Source organism: Ranitomeya imitator, chromosome 2 (assembly GCF_032444005.1).
Source record: "Ranitomeya imitator isolate aRanImi1 chromosome 2, aRanImi1.pri, whole genome shotgun sequence".
Taxonomy (NCBI): Eukaryota; Metazoa; Chordata; class Amphibia; order Anura; family Dendrobatidae; genus Ranitomeya; species Ranitomeya imitator.
This window is the reverse complement of record NC_091283.1, coordinates 29368808-29382329: the sequence shown is the minus strand read 5'-3', so window position 1 is coordinate 29382329 and position 13522 is coordinate 29368808. Positions and strand designations below refer to the sequence as shown.

The 13522-nt window shown below is 44.1% G+C and overlaps 1 protein-coding gene across 1 annotated transcript; it reads right to left on the bottom strand.

The window, feature by feature from the left end:
* Nucleotides 1-745: 745 nt before the first annotated feature.
* On the bottom strand, nt 746-10542 carry LOC138661542 (proteasome subunit beta type-8-like). Its single transcript, XM_069746341.1, has 6 exons — nt 10210-10542; nt 8650-8794; nt 8422-8533; nt 6334-6463; nt 3482-3686; nt 746-953 (listed from the first exon to the last, which is right to left on the bottom strand). Exons 1-6 carry the CDS (start codon nt 10339-10341, stop codon nt 865-867), a joined length of 813 nt encoding a protein of 270 aa, XP_069602442.1. The 5' UTR covers nt 10342-10542; the 3' UTR covers nt 746-864.
* Nucleotides 10543-13522: the final 2980 nt, after the last annotated feature.

Here is a 13522-nt window from a genome sequence, read left to right as displayed (position 1 = left end):
TTTTACTTTTACGATGGTAACCAGGGTAAACATCGGGTTACTAAGTGCGGCCCTGCGCTTAGTAACCCGATGTTTACCCTGGTTACCGGCATCGTTGGTCGCTGGAGAGCGGTCTGTGTGACAGATCTCCAGCGACCAAACAGAGACGCTGCAGCGATCGACATCGTTGTCGGTATCGCTGCAGCGTCGCTGAGTGTGAAGGTACCTTTTAGATTACTGCTTTGGATGTGTAGCCCCAAACTTTATCTATGGACTATTACTCCTGTTTTGCTGCATAGTGACTTTTTACAATACATCCCAACCAGTATTTTCCGTGTTCACACATTGCAGATGTGCTTGCTGTCAGTGAAGGAGAACTACATTCAGAGGCTGTACCTGTCCATTGCTAATCCTACCCTCAGCCGAGAAGTGGACTCGATGCTCTGTGAGCCGCACACAATTCTCTGCTCATTTGTTCCCATGTATCAGTCTGGAGTCCGGGATGTTGAGCTCGCAGAGCATTGTCTAGAATGTATACAATTGTACCAGCGTCCTCATTCACCAACAGCAAATGTGAAAATGGCAGCCAGATATTGCACTTATAAGGCTCACCTAGCTGCACCTTTGTCATTTATGTAGTTTTGCAAAAAAAAAAAAAAAAACCTTTATCTTTTTTATCTTTATATTTGCTTATTGTTATATTTTAATATATTGTTAGCATTGTAATAATAATGAAACAGACATAAAAAGTAATAAAACAATAAAATGTTAGAGAAACTCCTTTATTTTTGGGGATTGACATTCGCAGGTTTGTTGTGATAACGAAAAATGGAGAAATGTTGGAGACGATAATGGAGTCTTCGTCTCTGGGCTCAGTGTCTGATATCACTTCTTCTCCTCCTTGTAGTCGTACAGCAGGTCACTGACATCGTACTGCCCGACTTTCACCCATCCGTCCTCCTTCATGTGGTACACTGAGGAGACACAGACCAGGCAAATGTTTAATCGGTGACATGAAATTAATAAAAGGGGTTTGCTCTCTTTATCAAGTTAACAGAGGGAAGCCATGCTTGTAAAAGCGATAAAGAAGCCGTACTTACCGGTCTGCTCCGACGTGGCACTCTGATGGTCTCCGCCGGACAGACAGGAAATAGTGACATCTCAAACACCAGTTACCTTACCCTGCAGCCAATCAGTGGCCTCCGCGGGAAGGTCAGTGGTGGGCGCGAGTGGTAGACCGTCACAGCGGCAGCACTGGAGCGAGGGGGTGCATTACTCTGGTAAGTATGACCCCCATCGATCCCATGACTGTGGCTCTTAAGAATGAGGTGTAAATGTAGCGGAAGTTGAGTGTGCGCACCCCTGCTCCATTCTTTCACTATGAGACTGACGGAAATATCCAAGCACAGCATTCTCAGAATCAATGGGGGTCCCAGTATCTGGACCCCCAACAACCAGGAAGTTCCTTGTATAGTGGATAACTTCATACTTAGCACAAATATTTTAAGTGTAAATGTAGAGAAGAAAATCCCTTTAAGTGTAGAATCAACAGAAACACCTTCCACTGTGATGGCCTTTTGCTACACAATTTTGTTTCGAAATCGTGCAGTCATTGCCCACCTAATGGGCAGAGCTTCATCCTCACCTCTGCTGCTCGACTAATGGGCAGAGCTTCATCCGCACCTCTGCTGCCCCGACTAATGGGCAGAGCTTCATCCGCACCTCTGCTGCCCCGACTAATGGGCAGAGCTTCATCCACACCTCTGCAGTCCCGCCTAATGGGCAGAGCTTCATCCTCACCTCTGCTGCCCCGACTAATGGGCAGAGCTTCATCCGCACCTCTGCTGCCCGACTAATGGGCAGAGCTTCATCCGCACCTCTCCAGTCCCGCCTAATGGACAGAGCTTCATATCCGCACCTCTGCTGCCCCGACAAATAGGCAGAGCTTCATCCTCACCTCTGCAGTCCCGCCTAATGGGCAGAGCTTCATCCTCACCTCTGCTGCCCCGACTAATGGGCACAGCTTCATTCTCACCTCTGCTGCCCCGACTAATGGGCAGAGCTTCATCCGCACCTCTGCTGCCCGACTAATGGGCAGAGCTTCATCCGCACCTCTGCAGTCCCGCCTAATGGGCACAGCTTCATCCTCACCTCTGCTGCCCCGACTAATGGGCACAGCTTCATCCTCACCTCTGCTGCCCCGACTAATGGGCAGAGGTTCATCCGCACCTCTGCAGTCCCGCCTAATGGGCAGAGCTTCATCCTCACCTCTGCTGCCCCGACTAATGGGCAGAGGTTCATCCGCACCTCTGCAGTCCCGCCTAATGGGCAGAGCTTCATTCTCACCTCTGCTGCTCTGACTAATGGGCAGAGCTTCACCTGCAGTTCTGCTGCCCCAACAAATAGGCAGAGCTTTATCCTCACCTCTGCTGCCCGGACGAATTGACAAAGCTTCTTCCTCACCTCTGGTGCCCTTACTAATGAGCAGAGCTTCATCCTCACCTCTTCTATCCGGACTAATGGACAGAGCTTCATTCTCACCGCTGATGCCCTGACTAATTAGCAGAGATTTGTCTACACCTCTGCTGCCCCGACAAATGGACAGCTTCATCCGCACCTCTGCTGCCCCAACTAATGGACAGCGGTTCATCCGCACCTCTGCTGCCCCAACTAATGGACAGCGGTTCATCCTCACCTCTGCTGCCCCGACTAATGGACAGAGCTTCATCCGCACCTCTGCTGCCCCAACTAATGGGCGGAGCTTCATCCTCACCTCTGCTGCCCCGACTAATGGGCAGAGCTTCATCTGCACCTTTGCTGCCCCGACTAATGGGCAGAGCTTCATCCTCACCTCTGCTGCCCCGACTAATGGGCAGAGCTTCATCCTCACCTCTGCTGCCCCGACTAATGGGCAGAGCTTCATCCTCACCTCTGCTGCCCAGACTAATGGGCAGAGCTTCATCCTCACCTCTGCTGCCCCAACTAATGGGCAGAGCTTCATCCTCACCTCTGCTGCCCCGACTAATGGGCAGAGCTTCATCCTCACCACTTCTGCACCATCTAGTGGGCAGAGCTTGCTTCGCACCACCGTGTGGGCAGAGCTTCAATCACACCGCCACTGCACTGTCTATTGGGAGAACTTCCCCAACACCGCCTCTGCACCGTCTAACTGAATGTAAATGGCTAATTGGCCAATAGTCTTACCACAAAGTCAAGAAATGTGGTGAAGATGATGTTCTTCTAGGAGTACCAGAAAGGTCTGAAGCTTAAAAGGGGGTGGCCCACAAAAAATCTCTAAAACATAAGTCAGGAGATGAACATATGATTGCTGGGGCCCCCACAATCACAAGAAAAGGGGTCTTGAGTCCCTGTGACACTAGCAGAGCTAAACAATTTTGTAAAGAGAAGTAATAATATGTGGAAAATGTACATATTCAGTAAACATGCCTATTTATATATGAGACACGGTTTTATATCTGCAGACAGTAGCAAAGGTACTTACTATTCACCACCCCTCCGGAATAATTATCACGGTGTGTGGCATAACTGATAGCTCTGCGGCCCAGGTCATACGCCTCTTCAGGGGTCAGATCTTTGCGGTATCCACTATCCATAACTCCATAAGCAAAGGAACTGCCCGATCCGGTGGAGAACATGTCATTGGAGAGTCTTGTCCCATTTTCATTCACGTAATATAAACCAGGGCCCTGTAGGTTAAACATAATGTAAATGGTTCTAATGTATGGTATTATGTACAGAACACAGCGCCGCTCATCATCGTCAGTATTATGTATAGAACGCACTATCGATCCTTATCGTCAGTATTATGTACAGAACACAACATTGCTCCTCATCGTCAGTATTATGTACAGAACACACCATTGCTCCTCATCGTCAGTATTATGTACATGTACAGAACGCACCATCGCTCCTTATCGTCAGTACTATGTACAGAACGCACCATTGTTCCTCATTGTTAGAATTGCAGTTGTGCTCAAATGTTTACATACCTTGGCAGAATTTTTGCTTTCTTTGTCTTTTTTCGTAGAATATGAATTATCATTCACACCAAACCTTTTTCTCCACTCATGGTTATTTGTATTGTCAAACTACTGTGTTTTCTCTTTTTAAATAATAATGACAACCCAAAACTTCCAAATGACCCAGATCAAAAGTTCACATACGCAATTTCTTAATACCGTGTATTGCCCCCTCTAACATCAATAACAGCTTGAGGTTTTTTATGGTAGTTGTGGATGTTCTTTATTTTCTCAGATGGTAAAGCTGCCCACCCTTCTTGGCAAAAAGCCTCCAGTTCCTGTGAATTCCTAGGCTGTTTAGCATGAACTGTGCGCTTGAGATCTCCCCAGAGTGGCTCAATGATACTGAGGTCAGAAGACTGAGATGACCACTCCAGAACCTTCACTTTGTTCTGCTGTAGCCAATGACAGGTCGACTTGGCCTTGTGTTTTGGATTGTTGTCATGTTGGAACGTCCACGTACGTCCCATGTGCAGCTTCTGGACTGATGATTGCAAATTTGCCTCCAATATTTGCTGATAACGTGCTGCATTCATCTTTCCTTCAACTTTGACCAAGTTTCCTTTGCCTTTGTAGCTCACACATCCCCAAAACATCAGCTATCCACCTCCATGCTTTACAGTAGGAATAGTGTTCCTTTCATCATAAGCGTTGTTGACCTCTCTACAAATGTTACCTTTATGTTTGTGGCCAAACAGTTCAATATTGGTCTCATCACTCCAAACTACCTTGTTCCAGACATTTTGAGCCTTGTCTCTGTGCTGTTTTGCGTATTGTAGGTGAGATTCTTTGTGGCATTTGCACAGTAATGGCTATCTTCTGGCGACTCGACCAGGCAGCCCATTTCTTATTCCTTATTGTTCATCTTGAAACAGCCACACCGCTAGTTTTCAGGGAGTCCAGTATTTCATTTGATGTTATTTGAGGGTTTTTCTTTGCATACCAAACAATTTTCCTGGCAGTTGTGGACAACAATTTTGTTGGTCTACCTGGTTTTGTTATTGCAAAGCCCCTGATTTTCCGTTTGTTAATCATAGTTTGAACGCTGCTGACTGGCATTATCAATTCCTTGGATATCTTTTTGAATCTCTTTCCTGTTTGATACAGTTCAGTTACCTTTTCCCGTAGATCCGTTGACAATTCTCTGGCTTTCCCCATGATTCACAATCCAGAAACGTCAGTGGCTGGATAAAAGATGCAAGAGTCTGTCTGGATCCCAGAAGCTCACTCAGCTTTTATGCACACACACTGATTACAAGCAAACAGGTCACAGGTGAGGATGTTACCTTTAGTAGCCATTCACACCCATTTGTGTCAACTTCTGTGCATGTTATCAGGCCCAACTCACCAGTGTATGTGAACTTTTGATCAAGGTCATTTGGATTTTTTGAGTTGTCATTAAGATTTAAAAAGTGAAAACACAGAAGTTTGACTATAAATGGCTTCACCCAACCACTAACCATGAGTGAAGAACAAGTTTTGGTGTTATCATTCAAATTTTCTGAAAACAACATCAAGAAAGCAAAAATTCTGCTGTGGTATGTAAACTTTTGAGCACAACCGTATGTACAGAAAACCCCACCATTCCTCAGAGTCAGTATTATGTACAGAACGCTCCTTATTATCAGTATTATGTATAGAACACGCCGTTGCTCATCATGATCAGTATTTTGTGAGGTGGGGTAACAGTAAAGGAGAACAGTCACCTCCTTGATTAGTGTCTGGGGCTGTGTTTAGTGCTGCCCAAAAAGTTGGTCGTCAATAGATGAAGAAACTGTCAGACTCCATGGATGGAGCTTATGACTGTTATTGAGAAGAAGGGTGGCCATATTATTATATTGGTGACTGAGGTTTTTATGCAAATGTCAGAATTGTATTTTGTACATTTTGAGTTGTTTGGTTATTATTTTCACTGTAATTAATGAAAACAAACAATTGAGATGGAAACATTTCATTTTTCATTTAGATGGATAACAATTCTGCACACACAGATATCCTAAGAAAGGCAGAACCCCACTGTTGCTTTCGTAAATATTCAGGAAAATTAATCACGAAAAAAAAATTACAGTGTATGATAAACTATTATCTCATATTTTAACCATAATTTAATAACAATTGCTTTCGAGAAATACCGATAGTCTGAACATAACACTCTGTTTTGATGCATAGTGAGGTTTTTGAGCACCACGATTTTACGTTTAGGGACATGAGAAAGATGTGTAATGTCAATTTCTGACTCCTGCAAATTTTGTCTCATTTGCCAACTGGTAATGAAGCAATTCTGCAGCCTGAATCATCGTGCCGAGCCTATTACCTTCTCATCCCAGCCACAGATCATGCTGCCCACGCTCAGTCCTGTACCTCTGTACTCAAGCATCATGTTACATAGGAGTTTGGAAGCCGCCGACACCGTGATCCGGGAATTATTCCGCAGCTGGTATAACCTGATATAAAGAGAAATGTGTGGATATTAGGCAAAATGTATGTATCCTCTGTTCATATGTGCATTGTGACTTCCGTCTATAATGAAAGCCAAAACAGTCAGGGGATACCTCCAGCACACAAAATACCCCATTGACTTATAGTGGGATCTCTTTTGCCCCAACATTGGGACAGTAATTTTGACTGTTCTGCATGTCCTATCAAATCTGGAATCGCAAGTCTCCGGCGCAGATACGAACATAGCTAGACTTATTTCAATATATTACAACGTCCTAATGAAGTGTTGAAAAAATCTAGAATTAAAAAATACTAGACAAAAAAATGTAAAATAAACACAATAAAAAATGAAAGTTTTATTCACATCTCAAGCATTTATGGCTGGAATTCAGTGATAGGGGGTTTGGTGGTGGAGCGCCAAGAGTAGACCCGGGGGGAAGAGAAACCAATTGCAGAGTCCCCCGCAGATTCCAGCCAAACACCTCCGATGGAGGACGCAAGAACAGAGAAAGTAAAATTCGGTCCCAGGAGCGCAGAAGGAATGCTCGGACACCAGGTTATATTTGAGCCGCAACGCGTTTCAACGGTTAACACCGTCTTCATCAGGTGGACATTTTATTGGTGATGAAAAAGAGGCAGTATTTAAATAGACAACAACCAATCGCAGAGCTATTATAATTACATATGCTAACGTGTAGGTTTAATAGATCATTATAAAACAGCTTGCACACAGTGGCAAATACACAGAGCATTTAAAAAACTGCAGAACAAACGCAGCGAAAAGCTATCACATAAAAAAACGTAATAAAATCATACTAGGATAAAAAATAAGGAAAACCGCTAAATTAATCATAAAAAATAAACATAAAGAAAGAAAAATAAGAAAAAAAAAATACGCAAATATAAAAAAGACATATCTAACTTGTCACTTTATCAATCATAAGATTCAATCCTTCAGGGGCCAGCTTACCCAATTTAAATATCCAGAAGCTTTCTTTTTTTATTAGACTGCTGAACCGGTCTGCCACATTGTCGGGTATATGATCAATAATTGTTAATTTCAGAGATTTACAGTTTTTTTGGTGCATTAACAAAAAATGTTTGGACAGACTGTGTAGTAAAAACACATTTTTATATTCTGTCAATGTTTATTCAGTCTGGTGTGCATAGTTTGTATAGTGCGGCCCACATACTGTAGACCGCAGTCGCATTCGATCAAATAAACTACGTAAGTGGACTGGCAGTTGACAAATGAGTGAATTTTAAAAAGGGCGCCTGTTGTATTTGATTTATGACTGGAATAAGCCCAGGCATCGACCACTGGAGATGGATTTACAAGAACAGCTAAGATCGGCTGGAAACACTGTCTCTGTAACCGCTATAGAAATGAATGGGACCTATGAACACAGAGTAGCCATTTCTGTAGCCCCACCACCTGTGGTTAAAGTCTGGATGGAGATATTTCCACCATGAAAGTCTAAGAAGGAATAAACTAAAAATTTGGTAACCATATGATGATCAGTATGTTGCAAATTAATTTTGCAAAGTCAAGGTCAGAGAGCGTTTGTACTGCGAGTGATTAATGTGTCACTATAGGAGACAAAGGTCTGAGGTGTAAAGGAAATGTGACTGATGCGTGTTGAGACCGTCAAGTGTGGACCTGAGACTGAAGAAAAGAGTTAAGGATTTGTTCCACTGATTGGTCCTCGAGAATGAGTAAAGTTTGTCAATGGTCCATAGACAGTGTTGCGTCGTTTTTAGGGAAGGGAATCTGCACTGTTAGGTCCAAACTTCCTAAATTCTTTACTTATGAAAGGACCCCCTTACAAGTATGAGTAGGGAAATGGAAATAAAGGTTTTTATTTTTTGGACACGGTCACTGCATTGCACGGTTCCATAATCATACTCACTAATATAGAGTGTGAAGCCGCACTAATTCAGTTATGGGTATTATATAACACACCTGCACTCCTTGGCGAGAAGCCGTTCCCAGTACTGGCAGTCTGCCGCACTCCCGGACATGGTGCCCAGCAGATACGGGTTTATCTCAATCACTTTGTTAAACTTCAGTGTAGCTGTGGGGAAAATAATGCATGGGAATCATTATATGGAAGTAATCAGTCACCCAAACCTAATACTAAATCACTTGGAAATTAGATTCTAATGTAAAAGGTATTTAGCAACCACTCACAGATATACTGTCCCGCCGATGCACGCGAATCCACCGCCACAATCACTCCATGCTGAAATTTGAAGGCCAACGTGGTGGTCCCGTGCCATGGCTCTAGTTTCACGCCATCCACCCCTTCCTCCAGATGATGGAGAAATGCTGCAGGCTGAGAACAATAGTATAAATCATGAGGTTCACATGGTCTGGATTTGTGTTTCTCGATGTTCCTACTGAAATAAATTACATACCTCTGATGTTATGATCTGACACTGTGAAGCATAGATACCACTTAGAGACATGTCATCTACCCGATGGGTTGAGAAAATATAGTCTAGAGTACATGAACCACCTGGGCCAATATACAGTCCATGTTGCCTTATTTTTGGCCTTCATTTGTGAAGGACGGTCACAATCAATATTTACCAAAACTACTGTAAAGGCAAAGTGCAAGAGTTCTCCATAGCTTTTTTTCTCTCACACTCTTGTACTATCCATTGGAGATTGCTATTCTACAAGTTATCTGACCCTTTACCAAACTTTGCAACATGACTAAGGATATTGGCCAAACAAGAAACGGATCTGTAGCCAAGCCACAAACCCATCTGGAGCTAAGCCACAAACCCATCTGGAACCAAGCCCAAAACCCATTTGTAGCTAAGCCAGGAACCTATCTGTAGCTAAGCCAGAAATCCATCTTGTCCGTAGAGGAGGGTACTCGATGGCTGGATGAGAAGGATTTGACTCAGCTCAAAGGCCTTTTCATAACTAGGATGTCTGTATTTTCCTCCTGGAAGAGAGGGAATATGCCTACTTTTCCCCATGAGTTTCTGCACTCCAGATTGATCTCCTTGAAGTGAATATTGGGGAAATATTAATTTTATTATATAATTGCAGATGCAAAAAAACACCAATACTCACCCCCTGTAATCCAGCACTGCATCTCTAATGGTTTTTGTTGACAGGCTGCAGTGGTGATGTTATAACTACAGCACACGTGACTGATGCAGCCAGTTTCTTGGTTCAACGGCACAAGGCGCTGAAAACATTGATGGTCTGCAGCAGGTACATGTGTTGTAGTTGTGACGTTACCACTTCTATGTGTCGTACAAGTGCTGCATCCTTTTCAAACAACTGATCAGCAGGGACCCCGAGAGTCAGACTCCCACCTATATAACCGTTTCTAAAGTAACTGCCCACCTTAAAAAAATACAGCAGCAAAGGATGGTTAAAAAAATAAAATGATGGATACTCCCCCACTCCAGCCATGTTGGCTCCAAGCAGGCCTCTCCAGGGGTCTAAGGTGGGACAGGAACTGATGACACTGAACTATGGTCAGCTGATCAATGACACCTGTGACTGGCTGCAGCGGTCAGGTGACTGGAGCTGCACATCATCACAGACAAAAAGTAGATCCCATACTGGTTAATTTTGCCACATCTGCTTAACAGAAACATACTTCAAGCTGCTGTAATGCCATGCGTAATATATTATATATTAATTATTATATGATTAATATATATATATATATATTATATGATATATACCAATGAGAAATGTGATACAATAAGTAAATATCTGTACCTGGCATCCGGGCGGCACCATCAGTTCAGTGTTATATGGTTTAAAGGAGACTGTGGGTGAAATTTTGCCACCGTAGAGGGGCAGTCTCCAGTCCTCATGCCCAGACAACCCACAAAAACTCAGAAGAGCCATACCAAGGAGAAGAGTCGACCCAGAAACGCGATCCTTAGTCTTCTGATCCCCCGGATCTACTCTTCTCTGTTTATTTTCTCTTTATTTTATATAATTTTCTCTTCCTCTTGTTTTTTCCTGACGTCTTCTGTCTGAATGAAACTGAAAGTGTCGCACATGATCCTACTCTCCTCCTCCTCTTTAGTCTCGTATTGACTGTTCATCGAAGCACAAATCTGAAAGAACTCATCTAGGTTTACTTCATGGTTCGCGGTAATTTACTTAGCTCCGTTACCCTTTCATGACCAAGGACTCCAATGTCTAAATGTTCACAGCAAAAATTTACATTTAGAAATAATGCAATCACAAATATGACTTCTCACATTTTATTTTTCAGCTGAAGCTCAGCATTCTCTTGGTATGGCGTGTTTTTTTGTTTTTGTTTTTGTTTTTCATGTTCACCGGCTGTTTTAGAGGATTTAAAAGAGAACAGGGAAGACGCTTCTATATAATGTTACAGAATAAAAAACACAATTATTATTTATTACATTTTTTAACATGAAAAAGGCGAATGAGCGAAGGATTCCTAAATGTTTCATCACCATCCTACATATGGATTATTTTTTTTTCTGCATAGATTCAATGTGCCGGTCATGAGAAATCTGACGTAGAAGCCATATGCAGGTCAGGCTGAAAGTGCAAGTGGGGACGTGTCTGTAACAGAGTGACACCCCAGCCTGTACACATGGACCATACTGTAATCAGGCTTACATTAGCATTCCTTGCCCTGTATCTGGTGGGGGCATGCTTGTCTTTGTTCCCCTCTGCAGGGGGCATCTCCAATACACAAACCTGTAGAGAGACTGCAGACAGGGTTTCTGGAACTTTCTTATTCCTTGGAGCTATGTTTAAGGGGGTGGGTGTTGAGATCAGCCCCTTTGTTGGGCAGAGATACTAAGAGTGGTAGGACAACAAGCCACATCTTCTGTTAGTTGATGCTGTGTGCTTTGAAGGACAAGGATCTGCAGCTGCAGCTGGATGCTGGTATCATGCATGGAGATTGGAGATCATTTTGCCATATGGAATTGTGAGGTCACCCTACTGGATTTAAGGACTGAATCTGAAGACTGTAGTTGTGTGGTGACTTGGGAAGGGCTGGGATCTTATGCTGAGGCGAGATCCTGGTGCCAGTGTGTGGAGGGTTAAAAGCTGCCACTTTGGACTGTGTTGTGGCCCTCATCTGCTGGAGCCATTGAATTCACTCAAGGACTATTTCTATTTCCCTGGTGTCGGATTGCCGGGTGGCGCCCCCAGATCTGTTCCCTTTGTGTGGACTCAGTGTGGACTCATTGAGGATGCTACAGGATTACTTTCATTTGTGTTGTGCCAGTTCCCTGTTCTAATAAATCTTGTTGGATTGTTTGTCGGCCTGGTGCCTCTTTCTGCTCTGTCACATACCCCGTCACAGTGTCAATCCACATAATCTTCATATTTCAAGTGCATTGACATGCCCCCGATGCACTTAGTCCCCTTCCCATGATAAGCTGCTGCGGTCTGTGTTGTATTCTCCTCCCAAAGCCGGAACGGTGTACTGACATCACTGTGCCTGCTGTGCCGAAACTCAGACACACAGATCAAATTGTGGAGCAGAGAGCTGACGCTTTCCTCCTCCACCATTAGAGTGCATGACTCGGGTTCGGAGAGCCGCCGGTCAGTCTGAGCATTGCGTTATGATCCCGGTCCTAGTCATACGGCCATCTGTGCACTTATGTTCAACTGTATCTGCATCCTGGGGACTCAAAGATACTGCAGGAAAGAAAAGCGCAATAGGGTCTTATCTAGTGATGAGCGAGTATACTCGTTGCTCGGGTTTTCCCGCGCGTGCTCGGGTGGTCTCAGAGTATTTGTAACTGAGATTTAGTTTTTGTTGAAACAGCTGCATGATTTACAGCTGCTAGCCAGCCTGAGTACATGTGGGGGTTGCCTGGTTGCTAGGGAATCCCCACATGTATTCAAGCTATCTATCAGTTGTAAATCATACAGCTGAGGCAACAAAAACTAAATCTCCGAGCAGTTACAAATACTTGGAGACCACCCGAGCTTGCTCGGGAAAACCTGAGCAACGAGTACACTCGATCATCACTAGTCTTATCGATGGAGATTTTGAGATATACAATGAGATTGCACTCACCCAGTGTTTCCAAGAATATAGCATAAGAACTCAACAGAGTTTAACCCCTTTCTGACATCGGACGTACTATCCCGTCCATGTGGGGTGGGCCCCCATGACCATGGACGGGATAGTACGTCCAGCGCGATCGGCGGCGCTCACGGGGGGAGCGCCGCCGATCGCGGCCGGGTGTCAGCTGCCTATCGCAGCTGACATCCGGCACTATGTGCCAGGAGCGGTCACGGACCGCCCCCGGCACATTAACCCCTGGCACACCGTGATCAAAGATGATCGCGATGTGCCGGCGGTGCAGGGAAGCACCGCGCAGGGAGGGGGCTCCCTGCGGGCTTCCCTGAGCCCCCCGCAGCAAAGCGATGTGATCGCGTTGCTGCGAGGGTCTTACCGCCCTCCCTCCCTGCTCCAGGTCCCGGATCCAAGATGGCCGCGGATCCGGGTCCTGCAGGGAGGGAGGTGGCTTCACAGAGCCTGCTCAGAGCAGGCACTGTGAAGCCTGAGGTGCTGCATGTCAGATCAGTGATCTGACAGAGTGCTGTGCAAACTGTCAGATCACTGATCTATGATGTCCCCCCCTGGGACAAAGTAAAAAAGTAAAAAAAAAAATTTCCAAATGTGTAAAAAAAAATAAAAAAAATATTCCTAAATAATGAAAAAAAAAAAATATTATTCCCATAAATACATTTCTTTATCTAAATAAATAAAAAAAAACAATAAAAGTACACATATTTAGTATCACCGCGTCCGTAACGACCCAACCTATAAAACTGGCCCACTAGTTAACCCCTTCAGTAAACACCGTAAGAAAAAAAAAAAAAAGCGAGGCAAAAAACGACGCTTTATTATCATACCGCCGAACAAAAAGTGGAATAACACGCGATCAAAAAGACAGATATAAATAACCATGGTACTGCTGAAAGCGTCATCTTGTCCCGCAAAAAACGAGCTGCCATTCAGCATCATCAGCAAAAAAATAAAAAAGTTATAGTCCTGAGAATAAAGCGATGCCAAAATAAT